We start from the raw sequence: 20,512 nt of genomic DNA, 5'->3' as shown, positions 1-20,512 counted from the left end.
ACAGAAAACCTTGCCGCAAAGAACACACTATACATAGTTCAGCATTCATAACATCTTGCATTTCTACAGATCCTTCTTTCTGAGTCATTTCACATATTCTATAGAGGAGAAACCAAATCACCTTACCCAGGAGCGGAATTGGCCACCATTGGACAGAGACCAAAATATAGGGCCCCAGTTTTCATTCCTTTCACAGGGAAGTGGAGCAAGACCCCTTTAAAGAGTTAAAGCAAAAAAGTACCAACGTAATAGATTTTCTTTTGTGTTTGTTGTGTGTTACTGGGGGATTAAGAACTAACTTCTAGAATTTATTATAAAATATCCACATAATGGTAATTTCAGTTGTATGATGAAGTGTAAGTAACTGCGATGTGACTGTTTTGTGAAATGTGTTTCTGGTGTCACATGTTTGCTAAAGTTTGAGTAGCCTTGTAGGGCTGATTATTGGAGTCATTGTGAGACACTGAATTATCCCATCATGTACAGCAGTAAGAGAAGCAGCTTAGGCACAGGCGACTGACTGCCATCCACTGTTTAGGCACTGGAGGGGCAATTGATTTGTCTCATCTCTTATTGTGCCATAACTGCTCTTGAAACACAAGTGCCAAAAAAAAAAAAAACAAACCAAAAAACCAAAAACCAAATGTATGAGCACCTGCATGACTGAGAAGGGGTATGGCATATACCAAGGACTGAGGACAGGGATGCAAGGTTATATAGTGGGGTGATATAGGTTAAATAGAGGCAAAATGGCCATGTTGGAAGTTATAGCCTGAATTATGCCTGTAGCTACCGTGACAAGTGACGAGCTTGAAGACTAGAATGCACTGTCTCGGCAAAAAAACCCTCAGAAAAATACAGCTCTTTGTCAACCTGTCCCTTCCTTCAGAGGAAGAATGAGGCTTAGAAATGAATGATCTGCCCATTCGTCAGCCCTCCTTAGTAGTAGGATCTGGGCAAGGGAGAGACAGAAAGAAAACAAGTTTACCTATGTCCTGCACATGTAGGAAAAATGTCAGCAAACCTATGTAAGAAGATATACCCAAATCTGAAGCAGGACTGCAACTTCCCCCAGTCACAATTGGCCCTCTGAGTCAGCCTGGAAATTCTTTAAAGACTTGCACATTAAGCTGGAAAAGATTTATAAAAAGGGGATATAATGGTGCAAAGAGAAATGGGCAGGATGCAAGGGATGGCTGTGGGTGCAGGCGCGAGCTTCGCTGTCGCTGCCACATAAAGGTTTGAAGTGTGAGAGCATGAGGTCATCAGAAAGCTTACCAGGAGCCTAAGGTGGCACAGGTTTTCCCTGTATCCCTTCTCTTTGGAGCTAGATGATGCCATCCTTCCCATAGGTTGGCTGACTGCAAGGTGAATCCAGGTGACAATTATGCAAATGATTTCTGCTTCCCGTGCTGCTTATCATGAATTTTATTATGGGTGGGCAAGTGAACTGACTTGCCCCGGGACTGGCCAGATAATTACATGGACATTACTAACCACATTACTGAAGGGTAAATATGCAGTTATTTTTATCCATAAAATCAGCTCTTTCAACCCTAAGACTAATTCCACATTATTATGCAGCAGTATGTAATTACTGTATGACAGCTTCTACCCTCAAAGAAGCAGGCACTATTCCAAATGAAATCTTTCAGGGTTTTAAGTAAGCCATGCAGTCTGACAGCAGGCGTTGTCCTCTACCAGCTACCCAATAAAAATTTTAAAAGAGAAAATAGGTAGTCACAAGACTATTACCAGGCACAAGCATGAACGATTCGTATCCTATTCAGATTTCGGATGAAAACCACTTTTCTTTCTTTTTTTTTTTTTTTTTAGAAAGAAATGCATTATGTGCAGAAACATGTTGCTGTAACACATAACCTTCCCATCCCAGAGTGCTGATCACTTTAGGTGTCACTCCTGAGTGGAGGCGCTGCGAAGTCTCTCTGGAGGTAGATGTTAGGTAAAACATAAGAGGAAAAGTGTTATATCATAACTGCTGATGTTCCTTGTAACTCTTTTTGTTTCTTGCAGGTACTGTTGCGTGATTTACCATGGAAAAATTGCTCTGCAGCATCTTGGTGTTTGGAACGGCTGTCATGGTCAACGCTTGTCCCAAATACTGTGTCTGTCAGAACCTGTCTGAGTCACTGGGGACTTTGTGTCCCTCCAAGGGTCTCCTGTTTGTACCACTAGACATAGATCGAAGGACAGTTGAACTCCGACTTGGGGGCAACTTCATTATTAACATCAGCCGACAGGATTTTGCCAATATGTCTGGACTTGTTGATCTTACTTTGTCCAGAAACACCATCAGTTACATCCAGCCCTACTCTTTCACTGACTTGGAGAGCCTTCGGTCTTTACATCTGGACAGCAACAGGCTGCCTGACATTGGAGAGGATATCTTGAGAGGCTTAATTAACCTTCAGCATTTGATTTTAAACAACAACCAGCTAAGCAGCATCTCTGATGAAGCCTTTGAGGACTTTTTGCTGACATTGGAAGACTTAGACCTTTCCTACAATAACCTCCGAAGCATTCCCTGGGAATCTATAAGGAAAATGATAAACTTGCACCAGCTGAGTTTAGATCATAACCTGATAGATTATATTACAGAAGGGACGTTTGCAGATCTTCAGAAATTGGCTAGGCTAGATCTAACATCCAACAGACTTCAGAAGCTTCCCCCCGACCCTATATTTGCCAGATCTCAAGTAATTCCATTAGCTGTTACCCCGTTTTCTCCTCCTTTGTCTCTCAGCTTTGGGGGCAACCCGCTGCATTGCAACTGTGAGCTACTGTGGTTAAGGCGACTTGACAGAGATGACGATATGGAAACTTGTGCTTCTCCTCCAGGTCTAAAGGGAAGGTACTTCTGGTATGTAAGGGAGGAAGAATTTGTTTGCGAGCCTCCTCTTATTACACAACATACTCACAAGTTGCTGGTTTTAGAAGGGCAAACTGCCACACTGAAATGCAAAGCCATCGGGGACCCCACCCCCATTATTCACTGGGTGGCCCCTGATGACCGTCTCATCGGAAACTCTTCGAGGACAGCTGTCTATGACAATGGCACCTTAGATATCCTCATCACCACCTCCAAGGATTACGGGACTTTCACATGCATAGCAGCCAATGCTGCAGGAGAGTCCACTGCAACAATTGAGCTCTCAATTGTTCAGCTCCCCCACCTCAGCAATGGCACAGGCCGAGCGGCCCCACCAAAATCCAGGCTCTCGGACATCACCAGCTCCAGCAAGTCTAATCGTGGGGAAACAAAAGGACCACCAGAAAGGGCTGTCCTGGTGTCAGACGTGACCACTACCTCAGCTTTGGTCAAGTGGACAGTGAGCAAGTCAGCCCCTCGGGTAAAAATGTATCAGCTGCAGTATAATTGCTCGGATGATGAAGTCCTGATCTACAGGTAAATGCAATTGCTGTTTGGTCCTCTGATGATGGCAGAGATATGGAAAGGAGGATATGAGGTCTTTTACTCTTAGGTCACTAATTTGACTTTGAACAGAGGTAGAACTGGCACCAAGTAGCATTAGCAGTGTCTGATAAATCTGCATTGTGTCTGTCAGTTTATCTGTTGATCGGTTCATTGTTTTCTGTCTAAGTCATACATTACAAATCCCTGTAGTATCCATTCTCTTAACAACAGCTGTTTTCAGTAAATTTTCCAATTTAGAAAAACTAGTACTGCAGTTGGTAGCCTCCTTACTAGGCTTAACAAAGAAAGAAAAACTTGACAGGCTAGAAGTCAGAAGTTTCCCTTTCCACCTCCTGTAGGTGGGATTGAAACATACCACTGAGAGAGGAAGCAACGTGGGAGGAAGCTTGTGCTGTCTACCCATAACACAGGCTCTAATTATTCTGCGATTCAAGATCCGGGGTTGTTAGCAAGAGATTTTTCACCTGTATGAAAGCTCATTTCTTATTTCACTAACATCTGTTTTACACAACTGTAATGGCTGACAACTTTGGAGCATTTATGTTTTATACCATATTAAATGCAAGAAGAGGTAGAGATAATTTTAAAAGCAAGCACTGAATGTTCATTATGCTTCTCCAGTTCTACAGCTCCTCCAACTTTTAATGATTTAAAGCAAGAGCCGCTCTTGCAGTGAAGAAGCAATAAATTTTAGGGATTAAAAATGGGTACAGGAAAATGGTGTTACTGCTTCTTCCTTCTGTCTTGGAAGAATGATTGGCATGGTGTGCTCAGGCTAGTGATGAAACCACCCTTTCTGGCCTTTTTATTGCAAAGGCAGCAATATCAGATGCATTGAGCTGACACCTCTTTGGCTGTATGTGAGCTACCAGCAGAAGTCAGAATCTTGTGGCCAAGTAAAACCAAACACATAAAGTCCTGTAGCTTTACAAGCACCCTGAAGTCAGTGAAGAAAAACTAGATCTGATAGAGAAATAATGGGATTTAAGTTTTGACTCTACTTGGAATACAAACTCTTGCCAAAAGATACTCAAAGCCATTGATTTCCTCAGTAGGGTTGGGGTATTTATCTGCTGGCCTGCAGACTGCTCTGTCCTTCTCCTACTGCCTGCAGCGAGAGCCGAGGCACTGCACAAATAGTTGTACTCAGTCTCCAGATCCCAGAACAGACCATGCTATTTTCTCCTTCACCATAATGTAGCTTTCTTTACCCTGAGAAAGTAAAAAAGCAAGGTAGTAAATGTTCAGATGATGCTTTTCACTCACCCTTCTCCTACAATGAAATGTTAGATTTTTTTCAGAACTGAACCAACATGGACAAAATTTTGTGACAGCAATAATTTTATCTCAATCAGTTGTAGAACAGAAGTATTAAAGTGATTTATTTAGCTCCTCCAAACTTACTCACTCTTTGCCAAAAGTAGAAATATTGAGTAGCAAATCCAAAGAACATATTTTTAAAAGCTTATTTATTCAAATACTGAAATAATCTGAGGAAATTTGGTTCTGTTCTCTTCCATTCCTCAATTATAAAAATATGTTGCAACAGTCAAATCATTTAGCAGGTGGAAATTGTTTGCCGTGCTCTGGCTAATGTATGGTGGAACTGGTGTGTTACCTTTGGGACTTGCAACTATGTGGAGTTAGGTAGAATGAAAGGATAAGATAAAACTAAGTAATGATGGAGTGTTAGGAATAGAATGAAACATGACTCAGTTTTTACTGAGTCACAGCTTTTGGCAAAAACTCAGAAGTATTTAAGACCTTGAGCCCACTGGAAGTCTGAAAAAATACTCTGAAGGATGCATGTAGTCATATGACACTGTACAGTGAATTTGGCCCCGTGAACCAGAATATCCCTGCACCAGAAAGAGAAGCTTGAAGCAGTTGTCAGGTGTTGGACGTGGTTGGATGTGTCCATTTGATGATGATGAGGATGGCCAGGATAAATAAAACAAACAATGCAGAAGTGAAGACATGCAACCTAGTAGCTGGAGGGGTGAGAATTGGGTACCATGGGCAGAAATGAGAGAAAGATGCTGTCTTGCCAGCCTGGTCTGAAGCAACAAGTGTCTGTCAAGGTATCAGGCAACCCTAAATTCTTATCCTGTCTTCACTGCCTCCTTTCACTGAGGTTTTGGCCCTCTGTTACTTTTGTTGGTTGTGGAACAGTTTTCCAGAAGCACAGTGAGGACAGGGCTATTTCCATAAATCTCCCATCGGGTCTTTTTGAGGATTCATTGATGATGCATAGCTTTTTTTATTCACAGCTCTCAAAAGCACTTCACCAAAGAAAACAAATTTTATTTCTCTACATTTTGCACTGGGGAAAAATGAAGCATAGAAAGATGAAGTGAATTGTCCAGCATCTGAGAGTTAATCAGTGACAATCATAATATCAAAACTGGCTTTTACGACTTTCAGTCAGGGAACCACTCGGTCCCTTAGAGTTAATTAACTAAAGCTGTTTTGCTTTAATTGGTCAGATGCATATCACTGCAATAAGCGTGTAGAAAAACCTAAGGGAAAAGGATTTCTACAACGCTCTGCTCTATAAAATGCTATGTATGTGCTAAATGGGATGTGATACTGCTTGGCTGCTAAAATGATGGGCACTTAATATATGTTGAGATACACTTGTATGCCATGACTGAGGCACTCTGGCTGTGCTCAGTTTGAAGGAGTCCTGCTTCACCAGCAAGAAACATGCACAAAAGACAAATGTTTGCTGCATTCCCTGCTAAGAATTTTTCATGAACGTTGTATTCATAGTGAAAGAGTGAAAACACAAGTTCTTCCCTCCTCATTGATATTAACATGTCTCTTGATCATTACCCAGGACACCAGTCCCATTCCTGCTTCCATCTCAGCTGTGGTCTTCCACTTGCAGGAGCCACAGGGGGTGCAAAGGGGACCATATCAGGGTGCAATGGCCCCATGAAAACTCAAAGGTGTGAGACATAGTGGCAAGTGTTGTCTGTTGGGCCTCCTGATTTCTTGGAGCTGAAATGATGTCAGAATTTGAGGTTTGTCTCTGCCTACATCAGGGCCATCACAATGGGGATTAGCAGGAGGAGCACTGTTTGTCTGCTTCCCCCATCTGAACGTCCCTTGTATTTGATGTCTCAGGGCCATTGCTGGAGCTAGCAGCAGGTTTTTATCTCTTTCAGTAGATTCAGGATGTATGTTTCGGATACTAAACAAATAAGCGTGATCCTGTATCAGCGCTCTGTTCTACATGGCTTCCCAGAGTAAGAAGGAGGAACTGGAGGGAAAGGGGTCACAGCTTGTGCAAACGTCTCAGAGAGGCAGCTTGGTCAATGTCAACTTGCAAAGACAACAGCTGCCGCTAACATTGGCACCAGAACAGTAACCTGAGGCTGCTCAGAGGTGACATGCTATGCTGCCTTTTCCACATCATTGGTAGAAGGGAACTTTCCCTCTTTAATGGATCACACACTTAACTTTTAGTGGTATCTCAGAACTTCCTTCCTGTGCGTTGGCCTGTGCTCATACTGAAAAAGATCCTACAACAGGGACCTGTGCTGGAGCGGTGTGTCACATATGGCTGAACACCGTTGTTTTACTGATCTATGTGTGCTCCCAATGAGCTCTTTCTCTCTCTCTGACCTGTCCTTGCACTGGTTTTACTAATCCTGCTGTCAAGATAATGGTATTGTTTCACCTGGAACAGGACCAGGATTCCTCTCTTTCTAAGCAGAGTGAGAGGAAACCTTATTTTGCTTTTTGGTGGTTTTTGTTTGGGTGGATTTTTTACTTGCTTTTCTTGTTTGGTTTTTTTTTCTTGTTTAGTATTTTTTCCTCTTTTCTGATTTATGTTGCTTACTCATTCTAACTGTTCCTTCCTTTTCACTCTCCTTAATTGCCCAATTCATCTTTGTGCTGTTCGAACCCATGCTACCTTGGATGAAGAAAATGGAAATTGTTGGAAATGTTGTGAAGCCACATCATGGCCAGCAGGTACCACAGACAGAAGATAACAAATTCCTATGTATCTATGTCTTCTGGTCATATACACAGGTTTTTAAGAGCAGGCCCTTTTAAAGTGAAATTTACAATTTCTCAGAGAACTGCAAGTAATTTTTTTTAAACTGCTGTCACATAATAAGGTCCTTTGACTGACACACATATCTATGGTTCATGTTGCTCTGATCAGCAAACCAGATATATGTGGGCACTGATGGGATGCACCCGTGAGTGTTGAGGAATCAGTGCAAGGCTATTAACTCTGAACAATCATAGGACTTGGAAAAGATACCTGAGGACTGGAGGAAAGCAAATATTACTCGTATCTTAAACCAGGCAAGAAGGAAGACCCTGAGAACTACAGGCTGTTCAGCCTCACCACAATCCATGCAAAAACAACAGAGCAACTGATCCTGGGAAGCATTTCTAGGAACATGTTGGACAAGAAGGTGATTGGGAGTCATTGGCATGGGTTCACAAAGTCATGCTTGAAAAACCTGATAACCTTTTATGATTATATAACTAGGTTGGTAGACAAGGTGAGAGCATTAGATGACTACCTTATCTTCATTAAGACGTTTGACGCTGTCTCATAAGGTCCTTGTAGAGAAGCTGATGAAATATGGGCTGGATGAGCAGTGAGGTGGATTTAAAACTTGCCAAATGGTTCAGCCAGGAGGGTTGTGATCAGTGGCCTGAAGTCTAGTTGGAAATAGCTAGAAACATGAGAGTCAATACTGATTCACAACCTATTTAACATCTGATCCTGTTTAGTATCTTCATCAATGACCCATGGGATGGCATAGAGTGTACCCCCAGCAATTTTGCTGATGACACAAAACTGTGAGGAGTGGCTGATCGACCAGTGTCATGCTGTCATCCAGAGGGACCTCAGCATGGTGGAGAAATGGGCTGAGATGAACCCCATGATGTTCAACAAAAGGAAATCCTAAGTCCTGCCCCAGCAAGATGTGCTGGGGCTAGCTGGTTAGAAAGTAGCTTTGCAGAAAAGGACCTGGGGGTGAGATCAAATGTGAGCCAGCAAGGTGCCCTCATCACAGAGAAGATTAAAGGTATCCTGGGCTGCGCTTAGGAGGAATGTTGCCAGAAGGTCGAGGAAGGTGATCCTTCCCCTCTACTCAGCACTGGTGAGACCACACCTGAAGTATTGTGTGCAGTTCTGGCTCCTTAGTACAAGAGAGACACAGACATAATGGAGAAAGCCCAGCAAAGAGCCACTAAGATGGTTAAGGAACTGGAGCATCTCATAAGAGAAAAGGCTGAGATCTGTGACTGTTCAGTCTGGAGAAGGGAAAACTCAGGTCAGAACTTATCAATATGTACAAGTATCCGAAGGGAGGCTGCAAGAAGACAGCATCAGGCTTTTTTTCAGTGGTGCCCAGTGCCAGGACAAGAAGCACTATTTGAAAATGCACAGGAGGTTCCATCTGAGCATTAGGCAATACTTTTTTACTGTGATGGTGACTGAGCACTGGCACAGATGGCCCAGAGAGGTGGTGGAGTCTCCATTCTTAGAGATACTCAAAAGCCTTCTGGACAGGATCCTGGGCAACTGGGTCTAGGTGGCCCTGCTTGAGCAGGGGACTTGGGCAAGATGACCTCTGGAGGTTTCTTATAACTTCAGCTATTCTGTGATTCTGTAATCCCGAATGCCATTTGGTGGTGGGCAATTCCTTTGACACTGTGAGCTAACCACTGAAAAAAAGATATTTGCAACTGTCCCTCTAGTAAAGTACAATACAATTTTCAAAGGCCAGAGCCAATTTGAGTATGCTTAGACACATATGTGGGTTTTAATGCAGCAACTTTTCCGTTCTTTCATTCTTTTCTGTGATATCCGCCCTTAAACACACATCAATGGCAGTAAGCGTGTGTTATACCCATCACTTTTAGACAAAACCAGAAGCTTGTTACAAAATGCAGAACTGAAAGTCACGTATTTGAAGCAAAAACATGCAGGAACAGTAACCGATGTCTGGCAAAGAAAGGGATGGAAGAAGACGAGAGGTCTGCACAGCAATGCCTGTCAGACTCAGGGTTAAAGGAGCAAACACTAGGAAACCTATCATAGAAATCCTACCTGCTCCTGGGAATGTTAAGAGTACATTTTTCTCAGTCTAGACAAAGTGCTTTAGATGTTTAAAAGCATCAGACTTAAGATCAGTGGAACTTAGGCACTGGCTTACTTAATTAATTTTGAGTAAGGAATTGAACTGAAATATAAAAATGTGGAAAATAGTGTCTTTGGGCCTCAGTCTCCCATCTGTAACCTAGGGTGGTAACACTGCCTTGCCTCATAGGGATAAATACATTAGAAAATACTGTGGAACCAGGAGCCCACATAGGTGAACTGGGAGACTGTTGCTGTGAAATCACTGTGTGGTCTCCAGCAACAGGGATGGTCATGAAGGATTAAGATGGAGCATTACATAACTGCAATGCATGCATTCACGTAAAGCATCTGGGGACAGAGGCTGTGTCTTTTTTATGTATAGGGCACCCTGCATGATGTGGGACCAGATCTCAGTTTTGGCCATCAGGCACTAGTATAATAAATAAATTCACAAATATTTCAAAAGATGAATAAAACTGCAAGTATTCTGTAGAACTTCCCAGGTCAAGCTGAGCCTGCTGGCTGTGTTTTGACTTAAAGCAATGATGCAGCCACTTAAAAATGTGCATCTGAATTGCAACACTGCCATTAGATTTATGAGAGATTTAGGTCTGGTTTATGTTGTGGTATTTCGTACTAAGAGTGATAAAAACAACTGTACAAATTAAGAATTACTGTAGCACTATAGTCTCCCTAGCCTATAAATTCAGCAATGGGGAAAAAAAAAAGTATTTTATATATTTCTGAAAGCTTATTTTTTCCATACATATTTTATGCAGCAGGCAGTCTGAGCATTAAAATATGAATAAATGGCTCCACATCTCCAGTCTATTTAAACAATGGTGCCATGGATTTGATTACTTAAACAATATAATAATGATTTACATTTACACAGCTCCTTTTACCGCAAGTGCTTTACAGACTGGCTGAACAGAGATGACTCCACCAACCACTGCTATTCTGTCACTTCTCAGTTAAATATTAGCTGCAGTTTGGCAGTCAGGTGGTAGTGCAACTCTATTTTATGAGCAAAAAATAACTTCAGCATTTGCACTTATGGGTACTTTAACGTAGGTAGGAAGTAATTAACTGAGTTTGAATTTCCCACAGCATAGTGGGATAAATATACCCATGCACTCCTCTAGTCCATTGCATGCCAATAAGAAAATGCTTTATGACTAAGATGCTGCAAACTTCAGAAATATCTAAGTTGTGTAAGGATGTTCTCTCAAACAGCAGTGCCACGTTGAACACCAGGTCATGTATCTGAGAGGGTGCCACTGTCTAGACCGCTAATGCTCCTTGCAATGAGAGCCTGTTGTGTGGAGGTCTACCAGCTAGAGTGAAAACAGATGAAGCTCTTCCCTGTTGCAGTTAGGGCAAATAGTCTCAACAGCCTAATGCTGTTGTAAAGCATGATCACATTATTTGCTCTCTGAGGAAAGTTAGAAATTCACAGCTCTAGTAATTTTAGAAAAGACAGAGGATTAGTTTATTCTGAAAGGCCCAAACATCTGTCCTTATTCATGATGTGGACAGTGGGTTCATACAAATGAAGACTTGCAGGTAAATGCCTGACACACATCTGTCCCTTTTTCAGTTCCACCTGTCTCCAACCTCGCTAGGTACTGAACTTCGCCCATGTCTCATGGTTGGCATAAAATTCCCTCCTCGGCCTCAATGCATGAGCTGAGCTGTTTGAGTTGCATTGTATCCAGGATACAAACCTTGATTTGGTCAAAGCATTTATATATTTAAACACTGAATAAAACAACCATTGGGAAGAAGGACATCACATGAAGACATTAATCATCATGTATTAATAATTTGCATTTGACAGGTTGAGACAGGAACTGTATAAAAATAAAAAGACGAAGCCACAGTCCCAAAGGGAAGCAAAATTATGGAAGCAGAGCAGGGGTAAGTTTGACATGGACATTCGGTACTTCAGGTCATTTAAGAGTGGTTTGCAGCAGCTGTGCGCATTGACTGTTCTAGAGGACCCTCAGCAAGTGCAGGCTTGCTGAAAAGCATCAGACATAATGAAGAAGGTGCTTCACAGAAGCATGTATTCTGGAGCTGTGGGGTTTTATTTGCATCTACTGAAATTAATTTCATCTAGCCTTTTCTTTTCATTTTTTTCTCTCCTGCTGGGACAAGTACAGGAACAAAGTTGGGGTTTTTTTAGAAATGTTTTTTGTTTGTTTGCTTGCTTGTGTTTGTTTTTTTCTTCCCTCTCCTTGCAATACGAGAAATCTTTGAAGAATAAGAAAGAAAATGAGGTGAAAATGAGAGAAATTACATGTATTGCCAGAAAATTAAGTGAAAAATAGAAATATAAAATACCATAATAAAATATATAATATGAATCTATATTTAATACAATATTATATATTCTAAATATAATAAAAATATGAAAATAAGAAAGAATGAAAGAAAAGTAGATGTACATCTTAGTACTGTCACTAAATTAATCCTAGATTGTTGTGAGAAACTGTCATGCACCTGATGATTGTATAGAAACTGATGACAAATCCGTTGGTCAGAGGCAATCCAGTTCACATTCAGCAGAGGCAGACCATTCAAATGCTAACCAGACCAATATTTTCTTGCTCGATAACTCCACAGAAAGGCAAAATACTAAATGACCACTTATCCCTACAGGAGATATGTCCCTTCACCTATGTGAGACATACGTGAGGGCATGTGCAAGGGCGCTTGCCTTACTGCTGCCCACACTGCAGTTCCCCAGAAGAGCAGAGAAGGGCAAGCAAGGCAGGGCAGGACAGCACCTTTCCCCAGCTTGAAGTAATTCCCATTTCCCTTCAAAGTTTAAAAACAGTCAAATAACATTTACTGAGGTATGTGGTGATGTTGTATGCTACAGCTATACCCTTGAGCTCAGCCTCAGGAGCCAAATACAAAAGCAAAGATCCTGATTCCCATCTCAGCCCTTCTTGTGCTGTTGGAAGCAACCCCACCACAGCCAGGGGTGTTGCACAGGGTGGAAAGGAAATCAGAACTGGTTTTCAGCATAAGACAGCAGTACTCCTGTTTTTATCTCTGCTGCTAATTATTTATTTAGCTCATCAAAGGTTCGGCATTTTTACTTGAGGGGAATTCAGGATGAGCCAATGCTTGCCCATAACATCTGCCACATCCTCTCTCTTAGCTGCTCTGAACCCAAATGCCAGTTGTCCCCACCAGTCATTGCTATAATGAGCTACACATCTGATGCCAAAACTAACTATTGAAATAAGATTTTGATTGAGCTTCAGGTGAGTCAACAATTTGATCTCTAAATGAAAAGTTTTAACATATTTAGATTCATACCATTCCTGAATATTAAGAAGCCAGCACACAGCTGCACAGTTATCACTGTCTTTCCTGTTTCAAATCTAGGGCAGATTTATAGCAGTTCATGTGCTGCTCTGTGCAAAAAAAATCCCTGTTTCCACTTGCTGATTGCTTAACAGTGACAACCTCCCGTGTCATTCATAGTCATGGAAAGTAATACAAGCACTGATAGTTACAGATGTTACCTGATCCAATGCTTAGCAGAAGCCTTGGCTTAAAACGTTCAGAAAGTAGCACCATTGACTGATGGGCTTTGGTTCAGCCTGACAATCTTGCATTTTAGGGATTGCCATGATTTCCTAAAGAGGCAGATGGAGGAAGAAGGAGGTTAAATAGTTTGCTCAATGTAATTCGGTAAGCAAGTGGAAGAAATAACATGCCTACAGAATCACTGTTGGGAGTAGTGCTGATTTAGCTTCCAATGTGATAAAGCCTTCCTCACATTTCAAATCCGATAATTTCCCCTCAAAATGTCATAATTTGGGGATAAAATATATCATTCTTGACGTTGTTAAATACAGGTTATAAATCTTTTTGACCTGGTAAAGGCATCTCCAGCAGTACCAAACTCAGACCAGAGCTTTCCTGTAAGCATGTACCTGTACCGCAGAGGTGTGTTGTCTCCTTAAAGGAACAGTGAAAACAATGAGGCTTGTTTGTACATGTAATGCGCATTTAAGTATCCAAGGTGCTCCACCTGATGTCCGAGTTTTCACTTCTTCAGCTGGCACCTGCAACAGGTCCCCAATACTCCTTGTCTCTCCAGTCATGATCTGTAGAGTTCTATGTGCTGACAGAGATCCATTCTAATCCCTTCCACATTTTGGGCTATACCTGCTGACATCTGGTTCCTTTTAGGAGGCATCAAAAAATTATCAGTGACCACAGAGCATGACGGCTACACCTAGCCTTTCTAAATCTGTATCTGAGGACTTCCTCCCTCCCCTCACTTCACTCTTTATTTTAAGTGGGACACCAGCAATCCAGGTAGTCTCCAGACTACTAAGAAATCTCCTTCAAGGATGGTGACCCTGTAGTAAAAGCAGTGGCTTAAAACTATGTGCTTGAAAGAGAGGATGATTTATTTTTATCCACAGGTATTTTGCAAGAGAGCTATAAATAAAAAAAAAAAAAAGGAAAGCTTAAAAGCATATTGTATTCCTAAAACATACTGAGTTCCTAAAATCTGCCTTGCCGGTTTGAGATCATCCTGCTTAACTTAGCTCCCACTTGCTCACGCGCAGGCTCCAGGCTGTGGGTAGGTGAAACAGGGTGCCTTGACAGCTCCTGCCTCCCCAGCCTTTTGACACCCTACCCCATACTTCTCCCCTCTGAAGTCACAGGAAGATTTTTCACCCATTTCAAAGCTGTCTTTGGTTTAGAACTTTGGTCGGAGGGACTTGGAGGAGAATACCCGCTCCTACTGCAGCAGGTTCCCAATACTCCTCGTCCCTCCAGTGCTGACCAGCTGAGTTCTGGCTGCGGGTTTTGTTTTGGGGGTTGTGCAAGAAATTATATTCAATTTTTTTTTTTTTTTCTGTAGGACTATTTTATCTATCAAATATATAAGGCAGGACAAAGAGGATGGCAGGGCAGAATAATTCAAAAGTTACAAACACAGCCAAAACTTAGTGCCTTATTTCACTGCCATAGCTGTAGACTCATGTATCTAATTTCTTGTCCTGAATGTCCTATTATACCCCCTCTCTTTCATACCAGGCTTTCTGCTTGTATGCTTAGGATGTTTTTAGAAAAACTGTACTTTTTTGTACAATGATTGCACTGGTTAACCCTAACATAGGATAGTAGTGATACAGCTTGTTTCCTCAGAGAAATGATTTAACACTCATAATTTGAAAAACATAGAACTGAAAAAGACACAGTACTAGAAAAATAGAAAAGAAGAATACATTGGACTAAATAAACCATATGATAAAGTCTTCATTAACTTGAAGTTAACTTGATTAACTAAGCCTGGTTGTATTTGGATTTGCCTATAATAGGCAGATTTTCTGAGCAAAATATATGTACTCAGAATGAGCAAAAATCATTCTTTTCAAGTGATCCAGTACAAGGTGAATGCAACATTTTTTTCTTATTTAAACCCTTTTTGAGGCTTTAATTGAGACGTTGATCGTGAGTAGTCTGTGTTAATGCTCTGGTCAGGGAAGGATGAAAGAGGAGGATTTCAGACAAGCTGAGGAACTTAAAACTTGAGGCAGAAATCAGGTTCATGCTCTGTGTAATTTTTTGAGTGTTGTACTTGTAGGTTTTCAATGAAAGCTTGTACTACAAGGAAGTAATTTATCCTTTCTTTGTTCTTAAAAGGGCACAGAGGAAATGTAGCTCAGATTTTCAATGGAAAAGAAAGAAAATGTGAGGTAATAGATGTCTTTGAGAACATGATATGGGTTACTTCATAGTCATATTATACTTTTCCCCCAAAAATATCTAATATGAAGGCAGTACAGACATGTACCCTGTAATCCATAATAGTCTGTAATAGGGCCAAGCACAAATGAAATCCAGTCCTAGCTGGGGATACCAAGCTAGTACTGCAATCTAAAGAAACCTTGAAACTATGCCGCTAAGAAATTTCTATGTTTAAAATGAAATGTTCTGATTTTCATAGCAAAGGCAGCCCAGCCAGCAGGCTGATCTGCTCTGTTGCCACAGCACTGATGTCTCAGTCACAGCAGGATTTATTAGGTCCCAGAGCATTAGACAAGAATCCCACAAAGTGTTGCTGCCCAGAAAGGAAACTGGAATTGGATTCAGCCTTTGGTGCAGGGCACTGTAGTGTGCAAGCAAAATCACCAGTGTGCCACAGCAACAGAGAGGGATGCGCTGGTGCTCTACGAGAGAGAGAGACACTTAGCCTGGCATCCTCGGATGGGAAAGAGCTCATCCACTAGAGGCTAGAGCCATGCTTTAGGGTGGCTCAAAAATCCCTGTAGACAGCAAGGTAAGCTATACCATAACCCCCTTCTGTTCAGCTGCTCCAGGTTTACAGATTAGTTTATTTGCAGAGATGAACAGTTTGAGACAGCCAGCACTAGGTGTGAATTTGTGCTGAATTTGCCCATCTGTGCTCCCTCCCCTTCCCCTCGCATCACTTTGAATTTGCCTATGTTTAAATTATGCAATATATTTATTACCTCATAATTTACTTCATTTTGACAAGAAAACAAATAAAAGAGCTGTTTGCTCAACCCAGAACTTTTTAAAAATTATCTACTTGTTTATTTAATCGGATTGAACAGTGGAATTGGTTCTGATTTAGATATTCCAAAACGTGCTCTGAATTTTTCTCAGAGTGGGGACTGCACAGGCAGTAGCTGCCCAATAGACATATGGGCAGCTGACAGCATCAAGGCACCCCACCAGCAGCTCTGTCGTCTGGCAGATTGCCTCAGAGAGTCAGGCTTGATGAATCAGTCCTTCTGCCAGTGCTGGGAGGGTGGGGGACGCCTGCGCCTCTTCTTCAGAATGAGAAAGACACACAGTAGTGACGGCTGAGCATCCCCACATGTTATACTGCCAAGCTGGGATGGCAGCATTCAAGTGAACCTGAATCTTGCTAATGCGAGTACGTAGAGGCAGAATTTCAGCTTGGTTACTCTGGGGCAAAGATGGGCCGCTAGCCTGGTACCCACTTTTCTCTCTGCTGCCTGCAGAGGTTCATGGACTGGCAGTGCTATGGGGAGGAATGTGACAGCGCTGCTGAGGTGTGGCAATGGGAGAGGGGAGGATAAATGAAGACAATTGGCTTGAAACTGTCCTGTCTCCCTGTGCCTCTTCTTTTTCATCCCTAAAAGGGAGCCAGCCAGGTCTTCATGTAAACTGAGCAGGCAATAAAGCCTAGAGCACCCCTGCTTCTCCCTTCCACCTCTTGGTCCTTGCAGCCTCCTCTGGTTGCTCTTTCAGTCTATGACATGACAGTCCCTTGCTTCCTGGGCAGGCAGGAGGAGGAACAGCCACCTTCAGGTGATGCCTGGAAGGAGTCACCTTCAGAACCTGGCTTCTCCCATCCAGGCCTTGTAGCACCCGGGTTGGCTGCTGTCACAGGCTGTTGGCTGAGCAGAGGGCAATGACAGCCCCATCTTCTCTGCATAATGTCAAGCAAACCTCCTGCACCCTCAGTGGCACTAGTGATGCTGCAATCCCTCTGCTAGAAAAACAATGCAGAATTACTTCTGATAGATGCTTGGCTCTTTTATGATTTGCTTAGGGAGATGAGCCACATTGAGGACACAAGGCTATATGTATGGCCTTCTCTTTGTCTGGGAACACTAACACCTTTTATGAGGTGAAGGACTGTTTTCAAGGGGAAAGGTGAAATAAACTGGGAGCAGGATTCACACCTGTGTAGAGTGTTAACAAAAGCTTGAGGGGCTGCAGCAGTCACATTCCAGGGCTCAGTACTGCACCTTCGTACAACACCAAGCTGGAGTGTGATGAAGAGGTGGCGAGACCTTGTGCTATACAAACTCTGCATAATGGAAGCATACAAGGTTTTAGCAGTTTGGGTTTTTCCCCACTAAAACACAATATTGTTGTTTGTTTCACCTTTTCTCTTTGTTTTCCCCATCTAGTCTCTCGTGGTAGATAATTATATTGGCTGTGGCTTAATTAGATAATCATGCCAGAGATGGAGTATTTTTCAGAGTAAATCCTTTTATTTAGTTGTTCTTAAGCACCTTCCATCTGAGTTTTCTTCTAGAATTTCCTTTTTATTTCATTGTGTGGTAGCACAGGCATTCATAACTGGTTTCACTGGGATTTATGCATATGAGGGTTATCCAAATGGAGTGAGAAGAATAGCATTTTGGAGGTCAGAGGTGGCATATCCCTGGGAGCAGCACACTGACATGAAACTTCCTGCAAAATTTAGTTGATATCTTGGTTTTAGAGTAGAAAATAATAATAATAACAATTATATATCTTTACTTCAGAAAAAAAATTAACCTTCATATTAACACCTTTAAAGTACACATTTTATCTAGCAAGTATAAGGCCTTTTGATTTTGGCCTTTACATTTCCAAACAAACAAAAAAACCCCCTCTTTTTCCTTAGCAGGCTTAGTTTATCAGTATATAAATCTTGCTCCTTTTGCTGGCTGTACTGCAGGCAAAGGTTTAGGTGCTCACTGAGTTGCTGACCTAGAAGTTACAGGTGAATGGAATCAAAGCTGTCTGGTCTTTCTTGTAAAACCCAAAGACAACGAAGAATAGCAGAGAGCTGCTCCTTGGCCTGATTAGCACACATAGTGGTAGGGTTTATATTGCTGCAATGTGAAATTGTAATTTTTCAGGTGGTTCCTAACTCCAGCAAAGTCCTACAACTTCCTCTCCAAATCCATACATCCTTGTAGTGGTGATGGCTGATCACACTTCTCCATTCCTTGCTATTTCACAGCTGTACACCTAGAGTCACCAGATGTTGTTCAACTATCAAAGGCAGTGTTGAACAAAGCCTTAGGAAGGCTTTTTGCTGCCTCACTGTTTTCATTGTGCATATGTGGGATTGCGCTGCAGACGATTTTCCTCTTTCTTCTTTCTTGGCACCCCTTGGCTGTGGCTAGTCACAGTGACAGGGCCAGGCCTTTGATAAAGCCTTTGGGAACCTACATGCAGTATGAACTTAGTGAGGACTGCACTTTAGCTGAAGGTGGCCAAGCTGTAACCTTACAGCTGCAAGGGACTGAGAAGTTTCTAGCTTTGGTAGTCATGGGGACCCACCTACTGACAGTTTGCTGGTCTTCCCCAGTTAATACTGGATTAACGTGCTCACTGAGCTTTATGTCCATCAGTTAGTGAAACTGTGTATGTCTGCACTAGGTTAAAACCTGTTTTCTACTGCTTTTTACATGATTTCAGTCCAGAAGCTTTTCGTGTTTTCAGGGTAGCAAAGGGAGTCTAGGAAAAAACACAGAAGCAGAGTTGTTCTTCCAGTTTAGAGAAAGTCCCCGAGGACATGATCTGCAAGTAATTTCCTGGCTTCTGCCATTTTCATCTCTTTATATTAACCCTGATTAAGCTTGTTGATGACAAGGTGGCATATACTCAAAAGAGCTGCAGGCTGCTTTTCAAATCAGGTCACATTTACTAGTTCCCAAACAAGAGATGTTATCTTGTGGAAAATTTCAAGCTAGTGCCTCAGTTTACCCAGAGCAAACCTTAATCTGCCATATAATGGGAGAGAACCACAAAGTAACCGGTTGCTCCTTACACTGAACAAGGTGAAGATTTAAAAAGTAATTAAAAACAAAAAAAAGATCCACCCTAGTTGGTCTCACAGTCATTGCAGCAACGTGCAACATCTGTCTAGCACACCCTCCAACCACCTGCCTCTGAAATGGCTATGAAGAAGCAAAGCATATATCAACTCGGTTTTATTTTGTAGCCCTGTTTAAAATGGAACAACCCTGGAATATCTGTCCCATGGGAATTTCCAATATTGCAACATCTGTTTCTGTCAAGAATCAGGCTGAAAATTCTCCGTAATCATTGCTTTGTTTGCTTATGGAAAGAAAACTTTAATAAGAGTATCTCATTTGGAAATGTGGAAATATTGCTATCAATCTCTTTGTGGATGTTACAGCTTTGGGAGTGAGAGACCCATCCCCATCATACATCATGTGCCCTGGGGAGTTATTCTACTCCTGGAAGCAGAGCTCCCTAAATTAATCACATTCACTTTGCTCTCTCTCTCCTCACCACAGTAGTCTTCCTTCCCTCCGTGTTGTCCCTGCTTTCTGCCCCTGAAGTGGCAAAGGGGTGGCCTGGGTGTACAAGGAGAAGGGGCAGCTGTCTCTGGGGGAGTGGGAAAGGAGTAGAGGACGTGGTAGAGGAGCAAAGCAAGGGCTGGAAGCAGAGTACCCTCGCAGGTGCCAAGGAGAGGAAGAGCATTGTAGCTTCCCACAGCTATAGCTTTCATTTTAATTTTCCTGACAAGAGACAAGAAAAAAACGGATCTAGCAGAACCCCCTGCTTTGACACTAAAAATGTGTTTCATTTGAGGTATCTGACCACCTTTGCCATCAGAATACCAAGGTTTTGCTAGATGCATCTAGTGTTCCTGCCTGTAAGAGCTTTGAACATGTGGTCCAAGACACATCCAACTAAAGCAAAGTACTTGTGCACTTTACACGAGCTCCCTCAGGGAGGGGATGATTTGGTGTGAGTAATTAATCCCCCTGCCAGATAGAAACCGAACAGCTCTGCCTTACGCAGCCGCAGCTGCAGAAGCCGAAAAACCAAAAACCTCCTTCATGTCCAGGGAGTTATCACGGTTTTCAGTTGTTCTTGGACACTAGCAATAGATATCACACTTGTCTGTTCCAGCTGCACCCTCCCCTCTAAGGTCTGCACTTACTTAGGTGAAACAATAAGCCCCTCTTACATTTTCCGATGTTTTGCTCAATTTTGAGTGCATAATGTTTTGTCTTTTTCCTTGTAGTAACAGCACAACTTACCAGGTGACACACACTGTTGTTTATCTGCAGTGATCCCTTACATGTTGTTTTAATGACAGTTCAAAAAGGCAAGAGAGCTGCACAATGTTTAGCTAAAGA

General features: G+C 42.2%; 1 protein-coding gene across 5 annotated transcripts in view; it reads left to right on the top strand.

The window, feature by feature from the left end:
* The window catches only part of LRFN2 (leucine rich repeat and fibronectin type III domain containing 2), a 258,824-nt gene that overhangs the window by 130,396 nt on the left and 107,916 nt on the right, over positions 1 to 20,512 (top strand). For all 5 annotated transcript variants that reach the window (XM_080407893.1, XM_080407895.1, XM_080407894.1 and 2 more), the window contains one exon: positions 2,035 to 3,427. In XM_080407893.1, coding sequence (XP_080264019.1) covers positions 2,055 to 3,427 — 1,373 coding nt within the window. In that variant the 5' untranslated portion in view covers positions 2,035 to 2,054. The remainder of the gene's footprint in view (positions 1 to 2,034; positions 3,428 to 20,512) is intronic.

The sequence above is a fragment of the Falco punctatus genome (assembly GCF_963210335.1).
Source record: "Falco punctatus genome assembly, chromosome: 12".
In the NCBI taxonomy this organism is placed as follows: Eukaryota; Metazoa; Chordata; class Aves; order Falconiformes; family Falconidae; genus Falco; species Falco punctatus.
This window is presented reverse-complemented; position numbering and strand designations above follow the sequence as displayed.